The sequence below is a fragment of the Dreissena polymorpha genome, chromosome 11 (assembly GCF_020536995.1).
Source record: "Dreissena polymorpha isolate Duluth1 chromosome 11, UMN_Dpol_1.0, whole genome shotgun sequence".
NCBI classification, from domain to species: Eukaryota; Metazoa; Mollusca; class Bivalvia; order Myida; family Dreissenidae; genus Dreissena; species Dreissena polymorpha.
The window spans coordinates 17,486,695-17,500,898 of NC_068365.1; the positions used below are offsets into that span (position 1 = coordinate 17,486,695).

The 14,204-nt window shown below is 35.8% G+C and overlaps 1 protein-coding gene across 1 annotated transcript in view; it reads right to left on the reverse strand.

Moving 5' to 3' along the window:
- Positions 1-14,204, reverse strand: part of LOC127851028 (eukaryotic translation initiation factor 3 subunit D-like) — a 40,210-nt gene that overhangs the window by 10,377 nt on the left and 15,629 nt on the right. The window contains exons 6-10 of the mRNA XM_052384477.1: positions 14,078-14,199; positions 13,421-13,553; positions 10,658-10,936; positions 8,308-8,390; positions 4,767-4,896 (exon numbers count right to left, since the gene is read on the reverse strand). Coding sequence (XP_052240437.1) covers positions 4,767-4,896; positions 8,308-8,390; positions 10,658-10,936; positions 13,421-13,553; positions 14,078-14,199 — 747 coding nt within the window. The remainder of the gene's footprint in view (positions 1-4,766; positions 4,897-8,307; positions 8,391-10,657; positions 10,937-13,420; positions 13,554-14,077; positions 14,200-14,204) is intronic.

A 14,204-nucleotide genomic window follows, 5' to 3' on the forward strand; every position in this document is an offset into this window, starting at 1 on the left:
TTAATCTCCGGCAGTAGATCACGCGAAACAGACAATAATTAAATAAATAATAGTATAGTAAACTGTTTTTACACTCTAATGGCTTTGCAATAACTATTAATTAAAACCCTGATCTCGTAGTCAACTTGTATTGTGATATGAATGATCAGTCCTTCATTTTAAACTACCCCGCCCACATGGCATATTCGAGAAAATGAAAAAAGTACAAGCGCGTCTTTATCCTTAGCCGCCTACGAATAGGACTAAAAGTGCAACATACTTGCTGCTCATATTTCCTGCGTTTCGCTACAGTCTCATCCGTTGGTGGTGGCAACTTCTTTTTTCCAGGGACAGAACTAGATGTCGGCGCTTTAAGCTTAAACATTTTTGACCTTAGCAGACGAAAAAAGTGTAATTCTCGGCAGCAAGTATTTACCAGTACAAATTCAAAGCCGGTGCTCACGGGTATCGATCTTAATCATATGAATAATAAACACTGTTACGGTTATTTCGTAATTTCAAGGCTATTAATAACATACATTCAACCGTTTTACTTAATTTATAAAAAAAAAACGCACTATTATTTCATTTATCGGCGTAGAATGGAATTTCAGTTTACCAAAAGTATTACGACATTTTAAATATGCGAGCCGGACTTTACACTCTCTATAACATCTAAGGGAGATCACTAACGATAGAAAACTAAGGGAAGTAACCAAAGCGGTGTCACTGTAAGAATTTACACCTGAAATGCGTAAATTGATTATTTATTGGTTTATTTTCTCTGATTTTTTTTTCATCGCAATTCAGGCGATCTATATTCATTTTTTACATCGCCAGAGCTGAGATTTCATCGCATTGGCGATCAGGCGATGGGTTAATTTTGCAGACTGTTATAAACCTAGCAACGCACTAGTAGGCTTCTCCACTTCAAGAGCATATTTAAGATCAAGACCCATTTATGTACTAGAATACATTTAAGATATAGACTATGTAACCTACTAGAATATATCTTTAAGATCATGACAATGTCACCAACTGGAGCATATTTAAGCGCAAGACTTTGTCACCTACAATAATATATGGTCCTTACTCTGTGAAAGGGGGGTTTAATGCATGTGCATAAAGTGTCGTCTCAGATTAGCTTGTTTAGTCCACATAGTCAAATCAGGGTCAACACTTTCCACCTAATCTTGATTTTTGCTAAGAAAAGACCTTGTTGAAACAAAAAATATCATAACAGCTGAAAGTGTTGTCCCTGATTAGCCTGTCCAGGCTGCATAGGCTAATCTGGGATGACACTTTACGCACATCTATTAAACTCCTTTTTCACAGAGCACGACCCATATATAAAATCAAGATTGTGTCACCTACTGGTGTATGTTAAGGATCAAGAAAAGTTTTACTTTATTATTCTTCAAATTTCATTAATAAAACAAGGGACAAAATTGTCACAAAACTAGGTTTTGAACTCAAAGTGTGACCTTGACCTTGGAGATATTGACGTATTTTTTTCCCGCGACACACCGTCCAATGATGGTGAACAAATGTGCCAATTGATTTTAAAATCTCACAATGAACGACATAGTTATGGCCCGGACAAGCTCATTTATGGCCATTTTTGACCTTTGAACTCAAAGTGTGACCTTGACCTTGCAGATATCGACGTAATTCTTTCGCACGACACACCGTCCAATGATGGTAAACAAATGTGCCAATTGATTTTAAAATGTCACAATGAACAACATAGTTATGGACCGGACAAGCTTGTTTTGCCCACCCGCCAGCCCCACCACCCACCCGCCTGTTGGCTGACATTCGCCAATATAATAACCTGTTTTTCGGAAAACCTAGGTAAAAATGCAATATTTTTTGCCCAGTTTCAATATAATTTACTCTACAATTTTCAATCAAATGGATAAAGATCAGATTCCCAAAATAAAGCCAGGAAGCAGTGACAGATCAGAGATCTTCTTAGAGGAAATTGACAAAACATCAGCACATCTCAGAACAGGCTCTCATCATCTCTGTCCATGCTGAGCTGACATAATCAGTAACTGCAGTTTGCCGGCTCATACTTACTTAAACCCTTTACCACTTAGATATGTATTTTGACGCATTTACAGTCCGGGACGATTGAACTTTACCGGTACGCAACACTTAACATCAAACAGCGTACCCTTACCCTAACCCTTAACACCTAACACATAACAACTAATGCAACACCTTATAATCCTTTTTATCCTATATATTTCCTTAGTATCAGGGGCTACCGCCCCCAAACCCCCGCTTTGTCGATAGTGGTAAACAACTGCGTACTGGTAAAGTTCAATCTAGCCTGCAGTCTCTTGGAAAGTTACATTTAATTCAATACCTTTCTTACTAAATTCAAGTTTTACAGGCTTCGTTTCCAACCCTTAGTTACTGATGAGCAGCAAACAGCACAAAACCTAAACAGACTTCAAGTTACTCGCAGGCTGTTCTGGTTTTATGCTAGATGCAAGGGTTTATTAATATTGACCATTGAAAATGGCCATTTTACAGTGATAAGCTTTTGGGTCCATTACATCACTGGATATATTTAAAACAATAGACTTGATCCATTTGAAACCTCTAATACAGAATTATCTTATAAACCTAGCAACGCACTGGTTGGCTTCTCCACTTCAAGAGCATATTTAAGATCAAGACCCATTTATGTACTAGAATACATTTAAGATATAGACTATGTAACCTACTAGAATATATCTTTAAGATTATGACAATGTCACCAACTGGAGCATATTTAAGCGCAAGACTTTGTCACCTACAATAATATATGGTCCTTGCTCTGTGAAAGGGGGGTTTAATGCATGTGCATAAAGTGTCGTCTCAGATTAGCTTGTTCAGTCCACATAGTCAAATCAGGGTCAACACTTTCCACCTAATCTTGATTTTTGCTAAGAAAAGACCTTGTTGAAACGAAAAATAGCATAACAGCTGAAAGTGTTGTCCCTGATTAGCCTGTCCAGGCTGCATAGGCTAATCTGGGATGACACTTTACGCACATGTATTAAACTCCTTTTTCACAGAGCACAACCCATATATAAAATCAAGATTGTGTCACCTACGAGTGTATGTTAAGGATCAAGAAAAGTTTAACTTTTTTATTCTTCAAATTTCATTAATAAAACAAGGGACAAAATTGTCACAAAACCAGGTTTTGAACTCAAAGTGTGACCTTGACCTTGGAGATATCAATGTCATTCTTTGGCGTGACACACCGTCCAATAATGGTGAACGAATGTGCCAATTAATTTAATAATCTCACCATGAACGACATAGTTATGGCCCGGACAAGCTCATTTATGGCCATTTTTGACCTTTGAACTCGAAGTGTGACCTTGACCTTGGAGATATAGATGTATTTTTTTCTCGTAACACACCGTCCAATGATGGTGAACAAATGTGCCAATTGATTTTAAAATCTCGCAATGAACAACATAGTTATGGCCCGGACAAGCTCATTTATGGCCATTTTTGACCTTTGAACTCAAAGTGTGACCTTGACCTTGCAGATATCGACATAATTCTTTCGCGTGACACACCGTCCAATGATGGTGAACAAATGTGCCAATTGATTTTAAAATGTCACAATGAACGACATAGTTATGGCCCGGACAAGCTTGTTTCGCTCGGCCACCCACCCCCCCCGTTCGCCGACATTCGCCAATCTAATAACCTGTTATTTCCTTTGGAAAACCTGGTTAAAAATGCAAATATTTTTTGCCCAGTTTCAATATAATTTACTCTACAATTTTCAATCAAATGGATAAAGATCAGATTCCCAAAATAAAGCCAGGAAGCAGTGACAGATCAGAGATCTTCTTGGAGGAAATTGACGAGACATCAGCACAACACAGAGCAGTCTCTTATTATCTCTGTCATTGCTGCCTGCACATCATCAGAAACATTGGAGTTCATAATCAAAAATGGCCATTTCACAATAATAAGGTGTTGAATCCCATAGATTGCTGGATTTATTAACAAGATGGCCAGAGGCCCAAGGTCGCTCACCTGAGACTTTAGGGAACTGAACTGCTCTCAACAATTGTTGAGATGCTTGATCCATTTCTGAAAAAAATGCCCCTCCCTCCTGGGGCCATGTTTTTCAAAGGACAAATACCTTTTTTAAAACTCATCTAAGATTTCATTAGAACAAATCTTCTGCCCAAGTTTCATGAAGATTGAACTTAAAATGTGACTTTTAGAGTGCTAACAAGGTTTTACTATAGCCATATAAAGAAAAATGCCCAGCCCCCTAGCAGCCTTGTTTTTCAACAGACCGGGACCATTTTCGAACTCATTTAAGATATCATTTAGACAAATCTTCAGACCAAGATTCATGAAGATCGGACCATACATTTGGCCTCTAAAGTGTTAACAAGGCAAATGTTGACGACACACAACAGACGATGGACAAAAGCGATCACAAAAAAAGAAGACTTAATCCATTCAAAACTGCTGTAGAGAATCAACTCCTAAACACAGCTATGCATCGTAAACACAGCTATGCATTGGTGGGTTTCTACATTAAAAGAGCATATTTAACATCAAGACCAGGTCAGTTTCTAGATTAGTCAGCATATATATATAAGATCAAGACAACATTTCAGATAACGACAATGATATCAGCTTGAGTACATTTATGATCAAGACAGGTGGAGTAAATATTAAGCTTACTTTACACAAAAAATTGGGTCTTCATCTTTCAAAGCACACTATTTTAGACAAAGACAACAACTTACCCGAGGGTCCCACTCGTTGAGTGTTTTTATGTTGATATACTGCAGTTCTCCACTCACGCCCGCCATCACTGCATCGTGCTCACTACGTACTATCAACTCTATATCATTGCCAAGGTTAAACTTTTTGTATCTGCAAAACACCATACAAAGAACATTTCAAATGTACAAAATAAGAGATCAGAGATCAGTTCTTTTTAATTCTTTAACTTTGGCTTGGTAAATTTATCAGCTTCTCTGTTTTAAGTTCTACACTTAGTCACAATACATAGGGGCAATAAAGACTACTAGAAAACCATCTTATACAGCTCCCTCCACCCCCACTACTCCAAAACAAAGTAGATGGGAGAAGGATTAACCCATTTATGCCTAGTGGACTCTCCCATCCTTCTAAATTGCATCAATTTATTTCCAAAATTAGGGATGTCTAGTATATTTATTTCTATATTTAGAATATTTCTAACATATTCTTTTAAGCAAACAGCGCAGACCCAGATGAGATGTCGCATCATGCGGCGTCTGATCTGGGTCTACGCTGTTTGCCAAGACCTTTTTTCTAGACGCTACTGTAGGCATAAATGGGTTAATACTGGACTCAACATGGGCTGTTTTCTGTGTGATGAATATTTAATATTGAATTAAATGACAGCTCAGTGCCTGTTAGAGGAAATAATACTATTTAGCTTCAGTATTATTTTCATTCAATTCGTTTCTTGTAAAGGGATCCATTCTCAATGTAAAATAATATATATTTTTGCAAAATGGGACCTCAAAATTCCACATTTAATGTTTAAAAAAAAATAATAAGTTTCAATTTAAAGTTCATCTCCCATATATCTTTATACGTTGAAAATATGTAAGCATATTTTAAAATCACTTTTATCCTCCATTTAAGTAATCGTAAGCCAAAAAACAACACTTGTTTTAAATTTTAGTCAAAACGACCCTATTTTTCCCAAGCCAAAGATATTCCGCCCCATTTCCGAAAAAGGTGACAAAAAACACAGTCACATTGTCACTCAGAAGAAATGTGTTATCTTGTCTGTCAAAATGAAAAAAAAATCCCATTACATTAAATTCAATGACAGATCAGTGCTTCTTAGAGGTAATCACAATATTCAGCATTGTCACTCAGTAGAATTATGTCATCTTTTCTATCAAAGTAAAATATTCCAATGACATTAAATTCAATGACAGATAAGTGCTTCTTACAGGTAATTACAATATTCAGCATTGTCACTCAGTAGAAATATGTCATCTTTTCTGTCAAAGTAAAAAATTCCAATGACATTAAATTCAATGACAGATCAGTGCTTCTAAGAGGTAATTACAATATTCAGCATTGTCACTCAGTAGAAATATGTCATCTTTTAGGTCAAAGTAAAAAATTCCAATGACATTAAATTCAATGACAGATCAGTGCTTCTTAGAGGTAATTACAATATTCAGCATTGTCACTCAGTAGAAATATATCATCTTTTCTGTCAAAGTAAAATATTCCAATGACATTAATTCAATGACAGATCAGTGCTTCTTAGAGGTAATCACAATATTCAGAATTGTCACTCAGTAGAAATATGTCATCTTTTCTGCCAAAGTAAAATATGCCAATGACATTAAATTCAATGACAGATCGGTGCTTTTTAGAGGTAATTACAATATTCAGCATTGTCACTCAGTAGAAATAAATCATCTTTTCTGTCAAAGTAAAATATTCCAATGACATTAAATTCAATGACAGATCAGTGCTTCTTAGAGGTAATCACAATGTTCGGCATTGTCACTTAGTAGAAATATATCATCTTATCTGTCAAAGTAAAATATTCCAATGACATTAAATTCAATGACAGATCAGTGCTTCTTAGAGGTAATTACAATATTCAGCATTGTCACTCAGTAGAAATATATCATCTTTTCTGTCAAAGTAAAATATTCCAATGACATTAAATTCAATGACAGATCAGTGCTTCTTAGAGGTAAACACAAAATTCAGCATTGTCATTCAGTGGAAATATGTCATCTTTTCTGCCAAAGTAAAATATGCCAATGACATTAAATGCAATGACAGATCAGTGCTTCTTAGAGGTAATTACAATATTCAGCATTGTAACTCAGTAGAAATATATCATCTTTTCTGCCAAAGTAAAATATGCCAATGACATTTAATTCAATGACAGATCAGTGCTTCTTAGAGGTTATCAAAATATTCAGCATTGTCACTCAGTAGAAATATATCATCTTTTCGGTTAAAGTAAAATATTCTAATGACATTTAATTCAATGACAGATCAGTGCTTCTTAGAGGTTATCAAAATATTCAGCATTGTCACTCAGTAGAAATATATCATCTTTTCTGTCAAAGTAAAATATTCCAATGACATTAAATTCAATGACAGATCAGTGCTTCTTAGAGGTAATCACAATATTCAGCATTGTAACTCAGTGGAAATATGTCATCTTTTCTGCCAAAGTAAAATATGCCAATGACATTAAATGCAATGACAGATCAGTGCTTCTTAGAGGTAATTACAATATTCAGCATTGTAACTCAGTAGAAATATATCATCTTTTCTGCCAAAGTAAAATATGCCAATGACATTTAATTCAATGACAGATCAGTGCTTCTTAGAGGTTATCAAAATATTCAGCATTGTCACTCAGTAGAAATATATCATCTTTTCGGTTAAAGTAAAATATTCTAATGACATTTAATTCAATGACAGATCAGTGCTTCTTAGTGGTAATTACAATATTTAGCATTGTCACTCAGTAGAAATATATCATCTTTTCTGTCAAAGTAAAATATTCCAATGACATTAAATTCAATGACAGATCAGTGCTTCTTAGAGGTAATCATAATATTCAGCATTGTCACTCAGTAGAAATATGTCATCTTTTCTGTCAAAGTATAAAATATTCCAACTACATTAAATTCAATGACAGATCAGTGCTTTTTAGAGGTAATCACAATATTCAGCATTGTCACTTAGTAGAAATATATTATTTTTTCTGTCAAAGTAAAATATTCCAATGACATTTAATTCAATGACAGATCAGTGCTTCTTAGAGGTAAACACAATATTCAGCATTGTCACTCAGTGGAAATATGTCATCTTTTCTGTCAAAGTAAAATATTCCAATGACATTAAATAAGTTCAAGTTAAATTGCTTGTGAAATTGTCAAGGAGAGTGCTTAAAAAACTTAAAGAACAGAATTGAAGACAGATTCGGTTAAAACAATTCATTCATCAAAATTGACATTTATGAAAGGGCTTGTTTTTCTTCTTTAGTAATTTAGGGCCTTATATTTTTTTTTCTCAAAGAAAAATGTCCCTCCCCCTTAGAGAATTTCTTAAAAATGATGCAATTTTCCCCAAACATCAAGTTTCTTTGGGAAATGTCTTGTTTGTCAATAATTTGTTCCCAAAATGGAAGGCCTCCCCCTTTCCCAAAATCAAGGAAAAAAATCCTGCTTATACGTACTTGCATGTAAACAAATTAGTTCAGTGCATATAAGCAGTTTTCTAAATACAATTAACACGTACCTGTAACCTACAGAAGCCACTTGACTCTGTTCGTCTTCTTGGATGAAAGGGTTTGGCTTGTCAAACGCGTACTTCTCCTCCCCCTGAGAACATAAGGAGAGTGGAAAACATTAAGCCCTGTAGAGTCTGCGCAGGCTAATCAGGAACGATACTTTATGCTGCTTTTATGGAATTATTCGTTTATAAAAAGTATCTTATAAGCAAAATTCCAGTTTAGGCTGAAAGGATATCTGTGATTAGCCTGTGCGGACTGCACAGGCTAATGTTTGACAACACTTTACCCGCGTTTGACAATACTTCACTTGGGACCTTAATACTAAATTATTTGAAGTGGAATCATAAATTTGTGAGCACCTTAAGCTCTATAATAATTACAGACCTGTTTACCCTACCGATTGCTTCTCAGTAGTAGGGAGAGCATCTCTCAGTAGTTTTGGGCTGTTGTCAGTAGTTTTAAACTCTTCAATCATTTCGAGCATTAAAACACCATGACTGGGTCACATATCAGTTTAACGGTACATAAAGCATTAGATGAATTTACTTGCTAATAATTTAATCTGTTAAGTGATTTTTTTTTTGCTTTTATTTGTTACAGCCTGTGCCATTTGGATTGGGAAAATTAGCGTGATAAACCATGACATAGGATAAAATAGCGCGATAAACAATGAAATTGGGAAGCATTAAACATTATAAATATGATTATAAGTAACAGAATTAAAATTGTTTTTAAGTGCATGTTTGACAGCATTTTTATCTTATAAAGTGCTGCATTAACGTCTTTTTACTATGAATACAATATTTAGTTAATATTCATCCACATGCATATTAAACTTGCAATAATCTATAGATTCTTAAATACACCATTTGATCATAAGCTCTTTAAGAGTAGCTATTAATTTAATTCAGTATTTGTTTTAATTAAATATCATAAAGGGAAAACATAAACGAATATTGACAAACACCCTTTAGTGTTCTTGTTGAGTTAATGATGTATTAAATGGAGTTAAAATAATATATGTTATTTGTTTACCTTTCAATATCTTGCACTTGACAACCTCAGTTCAATGCTATTTCATTAAACTGTACAGCGTAACCAAGGCGGTGACCCCAGCTTTATTCTTATTTGTATTTATGTTGTTTTGTATTGTGCTGTATTGTGCTGTTTTGTACTGTTTGGGCAATTGGTCACTTGCCTTAAATAAAGGACCTGCTAATTGTTTAAAATAATAATTGGATACTACTCCAGCAGCTGGAGTTTCACTTCTTTATATTGTCTCTTTCCATTTTCGAACGATACTCATCTTATTAAAATAAATGCTTTAACTTTGTGAATGACTGAACTCCAATTTTCCAATGCTCGTTTCCGTGACGCACATTCACTGTGCAGATTTCTGATAAATATTTATTGTTGTTTTTATCTCACATAGTATTTTGCGTTAATTAACACACGCATTACATTATTCCCTTATGACCATATGTATCCGTTGTTAATTTGAATGGTATTTATTATTTCGCCGTTGATCGCAATTTTCTCGTCTGCTTGCCGCCATCTTGAACGTGTGCAAAAACAGGCGTGCTCAATCCCGATACATCAACTATCGTCGGTATTCTCCGCAATAGAGAGAGAGAGATGTGTATACTCTTTATAATGGATAGCAACATAAAATCATACATGTATATATTCGGCTAAATTTGCAAACCAATACGTAAGTCAGTTGTCGTTCGGTGACGACTCGACAAGCTCGATCAGCACTCGTTCCCCAGGAGGCTTGAATTTAAACGTTTCTTACTACGCAAGCGCCAAAATGATTATGATTGATAAATTACCCCCAAAGACCGAAAATAAGCAAAAGTACGATTAAAAACTGAAAATTTGACCATTTTGATCGATGGATCCGTAGTTTTTCAGTACAAATCCGTAGTGCGTAGTTTATCCAAATAATCCGTAGTAACTACGGCGAATCCGTAGAAGTAAACAGGTCTGTAATTATAGTTTAACAGCAATGACAGCTGACTTAATGATACATTGGACACACTTGTAACACTTCAGGGGTTTACAGAGTTAACCGTGAATGGACTTGATTGGGGGAAAAAACTTCTTATCTAGGGGCACAAACAAAGCCTCAACATTTAAAATTCTTTCCAATAAAATACCTTATCAACTGTTATTATGTTTATGCAATTAAAGATGGGCTTTTGACATAGACCAGTACTGTTTGTACCCAGTGATTATATTTGTTTTTCAAAATAGTGAAGATGAGGATAAATCCATACAGAAGGAACAGAGATTTAACAGCAAAGATTTTGCAACAAACACACAACCCAACACACATAAAATCATAACACGTACCATTTTCAAGACTTGTTGAGAGAAATTATGGTTGATAAAGGTGGCCTCCAGGGCAAGATTCCGTGGTGAGTTGATGCTGCCCGTATCGTCCTGGGGAGGCTCGACGGCTGTCTCGCTGACTGTAAGGAGGTCAAACTCTGAGTCGTCTCGTTTGTCAAAGAAAAGCTTTTTGCCGACCCGTTGCACGATGATGTCCCAGGAGTATACTGAGCGTGTACAGCACATCAGAGTGGCCAGGATGGCATCTGTGGCAAACACGTTGCCCGTAGACTTGGCCAGCTGAATGGTGTGTACAAGATCATAATAGGGGTATGAAATCCCTGAAGTTTAATGATATGAGTCTGGGTCTAAGAAAACTGGGCTTAATGCATGTGCATAAAGTGTCATACCAGATTAGCCTGAGCAGTTCACACAGATTAATCAGGGACCACATTTTCGGCTTTTATGGTATTGCTTGTTTAAAGGAAGTCTTTACTAAATAAAAATCCTGTTTAGGCGGAAAGCGTCTTCCCATATTAGCCTGTGCAGTCCACAAAAAGCTTATCAGGGACGATACTTTCAGCATTTATGGTATTTTTCGTTTTGTGGACTGCACAGAATTATCTGGGACGACACTTTACGTACGCAAATGAATTAAGCCCAGTTTTCACAGAAAGAGGCTAATATGTACAAGCAGGGATCATATTTTCCAGCAACATCAATCGGTCTGGATTTAAATGGGGAAAAAGTGTCCGAAAATTTTTATCCGAAATTATGTCAAATTACGTTAAAATATATACCATTGATTTTGCCATTCATGAAGAGGGTATAATAATGTACAAGTAAAATTGCCTTAAGCATTTTTTTAAATGGAACATACGAGTTTTCTCAAGTGGTTTTATCATTAGCTATTTCATTGTTGTTTCGGTAACTGTTTTATCTGACTTTTCATCGTTGTCAATATTATTAATCTGTGTAAGTCTATACCGATGTTTTAAATCATTGTTGACTCGATAATAGCTTACACACATGCATTGAATCTAACAAATGTCTGTGCGTAGGTTGGCTACTGGCAATAATAAAACCAAATAGTTGAAAAACAATTCGTGTACGTTATAGTTTGTTGTCGAAAAAACCACGGCCGATAGTTAAGAAGCGTAGGGATTAAATCACGAGTGCGAAGCACGAGTGATTAAAAACCACGCATCTTAACTTCCGGTCGTTGGTTATTCAACAACAAACAATAAAGTACACGAATTATTTCGATTCTAACACGATTTTTACTAAAGATTTATACAATGTTTACTATTTTTCTTGTGTACTATTTTATGTGAAGTTCCACCCATAAAAATAACTTTCGGCTGTTCTGTCAATCAAAACCGCAACTTTCATTCATTTATTGCCGGATTATTACGCTGGTGGAAAATGTATCGGCATGTTTTGTTAAGTTACAGCGCGTGCTTTCAGTGTATAAGGTCCGCCCACAATTATTCAGAATATCCGATTTTCTTCTTTGTTTATATGAAAGTTTACTGACTGTATCATGCATGAAATGCACAATTTTACTTTTTATTTTCCAAATTAAGAACCCATGGTGTTGGTACAGTCATTGGCTTGCTTTAAAAGATATTCAAAAAGGGTCCAAATGCAGCTTTTTTCCTGAATAACAGAATGGGATTGCAATTTAAAAATCAATTTCGTATTTCCAAATAATAATCTTGTATTCCCCTAAAATAAAGTATATATTATGAAATATCAATGCAGGGGACAAAAAGATTTCTAAACTGAACTCATCCTGCAGGACGAGTGCATTAAAATTTTCACTCGTCCTGCAAACACATGCACTTTTTCTTCAAATATGTGTGAAATAAAAGATTGCAAAGGGCTGATAAGACTAATTAAGTTTCGTATATCACTGCTAAAATGCTGCTTTCTCAGTTATTCGCGGTTAAATAATATTTACTCGGGACAAAGTCTCGCACAACAACGCGCACCTGCCGTATAAAACTTACAATTATAATTTGCATGCATTCGCATTCAATTTGCAGAATAGGTATGCTTTAAGAAAATGATTTTATTTAATGAAAAAGAGTCTTACTGGTCAGAAAATACATATTTTAGCATCAGCTTTTTTTCACTCATCCTGTAGGACGAGAGCTTTAGGTAAATTCACTCGTCCTTTCAAGATTTCAATCGTCAATTCGACCAGACGAGTGAAATTTATGTCCCCTGCAATGTACATATGCCCAAATACCAGAACAGATTAGAACAATTTATTTGCAAAAAAAGCACAAACAGATCATCGTAAAAAAACAATAACGCAATCATTACAGTGGTAAAAGTGTTGTATTCTCAAGTAATAAGGTATACATTTCCAGACAATAATGTTGTACTCCTCAATAAGAGTGTATTTATTCCCAAATATCAATATACATATTCCACAATAAACTGGTGCATGCCCAACTAAGATTGTTGTATTCCCCAATAACAATGCTGATCCTTGTTCTAAGAAAACTGGGCTTAATGCATGTGCATAAAGTGTCATCCCAGATTAGCCTGTGCAGTCCGCGCAGGCTAATCAGGGACAACACTTTCTGCCTAAACTTGATTTTTGGTAAAGAGAGACTTAATTGAAACTAAAAATACCATAAAAGTGGAAAGTGTTGTCCCTGATTAGCCTGTGCGGACTGCACAGGCTATTCTGGGACGACACTTTAGGCACATGCATTAAGCACAGTTTTCTCAGAACACAACACATGGTGTATTCCTCAATGCATACAATACCTGTCTGATCATGGGATCGTCTGTTGTGGTGACTTTGTGGAAGATTCGGTTGATCCTCTTTAAGGGTTTCTCATTCTTCGTTGTCACTCGGTCGTACGTCTTATCATAATACTCCATGCTGCCACATTTCAGCCTTGAAAAAAACAAGTTAAACATAACCATAAAGCATTTATAGAACCCCATGAAACTGTATTAGAACAAATTAACCTTGTACCACTCAGATACACACTTTGACTTGTTTGTAGCTGCTTAGAAAAATTAATTGCTTGATTTGCAATCCTGAGATGTTGCTGAGCAGCAAACAGCACTAAACCAGAACAGCCTGCAAGTGCACGGGCTTATCTGGAACAACACTGTATGCACATGCATTAAACTCCCTTTCCCTAAGGCAAGTCTCATATTAACCCATTTATGCCTAGTGGACTCTCCCATCCTTCAAAATTGGATCAATTTATTTTCCAAAATTAGGGATGTCTAGTATAGTTATTTCTATATTTAGAGTATTTCTTACAGAAATTCCATTAAACAAACAGCACAGACCCTGATGAGACGCCACATCATGCGGCGTCTCATCTGGGTCTACGCTGTTTGCCAAGGCCTTTTTTCTAGACGCTAGGCATAAATGGGTTAACACTTCACAACATATGGTTCACTCACAGGTCCTCGCCCTCTGCAATGTCCGGCAGGGTGAGTTTGGACATACGCGGGAAGTCCAGCTCCTCCACAACCTCCCAGTTAGGGCGCACCGTCACTGAGGCTTCCCGGTGCTTTAATGGGTTCTGTA